Genomic DNA, 1,974 nt, shown 5'->3' on the forward strand with positions numbered 1-1,974 from the left:
AGGGGAGGGGTGGAGAGGGAGCTGCAATTTGGAAAGGGCTCCCCCCCACCCCCCATCCCTTCTTCATAGTCGCGCACTTTGAAACTGCGGGGCCGTAGCAGGGTGCGCGCGTGTGGTTGGCGCTGGCTTTTTTCCTCCCCTCCCTCCCCTCCCCTGCCTGTAAACATTACCTGAGAATTCCCCAGCCCCAACGGCCGCTGGGGCCAGAAACTTCGGGGGAGAAGCGTGCACCTCCGACTTTCCCTCCACCCCTCTGCGCGTCCCAACTTTTGGAGACGCCTTTTCTCCTCCCGAGGAGGATTCAGCTCTATCTATTTTTTTGTTTAATTTAATTTTTCCCTCGCTCCCCTTTTTATTTTTCCTCGCCCGGTCCTTGGCATCGGGGGAGAGTAGATTTCCCAAGTGGCCAGGTGGGACGCCTCCCCCGGATCGGGTGTATCTATTATTGCTCGCGGTGTTTTCTTTCTTTTTTTTTTTTTTAAATTCCGGTTCTGTCGCGTCCGGGAGCTTCGCCCCCTGCCCGGCTCCGCGGCGCGGAGGATGGTGTGGAAATGGCTGGGCGCGTTGGTGGCGTTCCCGCTGCAGATGGTCTATCTGGTGGTGAAAGCCGCCGTCGGGCTGCTGCTGCCCGCCAAGCTGCGGGACCTGTCGCGGGAGAACGTCCTCATCACGGGCGGCGGGAGAGGCATCGGGCGCCAGCTCGCTCGCGAGTTCGCAGAGCGCGGCGCGAGAAAGGTACGGGCACTGCGTCTCCGGGCGGGAGCGGAGGGCTACCGGAGCGGTCCAAAGGGGGAGGTGGCGCCCACCTGCTGCCGCTACCGGACCCCGCGCCCGGGAGCTGAAACAGGCCGGCCCGGTCCCGCTTCTCTGCGCCCCGCGCCCTGCGGAGCTACTCGGTTTCACCTTGTAAATTCCCGGCACCCGACTCTCTCTTTTGGCGAGTCCTGAGCTGGTCCCCCATCTCGGGGATCCGTGACGGGCTACCTCGGCACCCCCCAGGCCCCCGAAACTTAGGAGGAGACCCACCCATTTCCCACATTCCGCCCGCTCCTAGGAAGGTGTTGTGCTCCCCCACCCCCGCCCCCTGCCTTCCCCCCTTGGCCGCCACCCTGGGAGCTCGCGGTGTGTTCGCTCCTGGGGCTTGCTGGGAGCCGCCTGCTAGCCGGCGCCTCGTATTTTCCTTGGCAACCTGCTCCCCCAGCCCCCACCTGGGCTGCTGCAACTCTCCCAAAGGCACCCCGAGAGGGGATGCTGGGTTTGCGTCTGGAGCGTGGGGAGCGGCCTTGGAGAGTCTAGCCCGGGCTGGCAGGCGCTCGGAGGCGGAGGTGCTTGAAACCTGGAAGGAGGGAGGGCCGGGTAAGCAGCCGCCGATAAAGAGCCCTTGTTCTCACCTTCCCCCGGCCCCTTCCCCCAGTAGAGCTCCAGAGGGGGTCTCTCCCCATTAAGTGGGGTGGTGGCTGGCGTGGTGGGGGGCGGGGGCATTCCCGGGCACTTTAACTTCTGGGCGAGCCTTTACTTCTTCCCCTAGTTTTCTGGACCTGGTGCCAGAGCGGAGAGTGGGGAGGGCGAGCCGGCTGTCACCCAACCAGGACTCGGCTCGGCTGACTCACCCAGTGACAAGAGCTATGGGAGAGGGATTTGAGGCTGTCTCCAGCCAACCCTGTGCAGAGGAAGAGCAAAAACAGGGAATTAGTTTGAAACTTAAACTGTTGTGAGCCAGGGGGGCGGGGGGTGAAAGGCCCGCAGAGCCAGCTGATCTGACGGGGAGCCACATACCTTGGGGATTAAGTAAATATGTACTGTAGAAAACCAAACCTGCATGTAATTCCAGGCTGCTTTTGTTTTGTTAAATACTGCCCTGAGATTTACAGTTCCTCCCGGGTAGCTGCGACGACGTGGCCTGAACTTTGGAGCCTGAACTATCAGCCAAAGCCGATTGTCCATTAACTCTTCCCTAGCTGGGCTGGGGTGGGG

At 62.0% G+C, this 1,974-nt stretch overlaps 1 protein-coding gene across 2 annotated transcripts in view; it reads left to right on the forward strand.

The window, feature by feature from the left end:
- Positions 1-54: 54 nt before the first annotated feature.
- DHRS3 (dehydrogenase/reductase 3) overlaps positions 55-1,974 on the forward strand; it is a 45,314-nt gene continuing 43,394 nt past the window's right edge. Inside the window, exon 1 of one of the 2 annotated variants that reach the window (XM_004705171.3) lies at positions 55-735. In XM_004705171.3, the coding sequence (XP_004705228.1) occupies positions 541-735 (195 nt within the window). In that variant the 5' untranslated portion in view covers positions 55-540. Of the gene's footprint in view, positions 736-1,238; positions 1,357-1,974 lie in introns of those variants that run through there. The other variant, XM_045299150.1, reaches the window with a different exon arrangement.

The sequence above is a fragment of the Echinops telfairi genome, unplaced genomic scaffold, assembly GCF_000313985.2.
Source record: "Echinops telfairi isolate 266 unplaced genomic scaffold, ASM31398v2 ScPeMD7_7457;HRSCAF=8495, whole genome shotgun sequence".
NCBI lineage: Eukaryota > Metazoa > Chordata > Mammalia > Afrosoricida > Tenrecidae > Echinops > Echinops telfairi.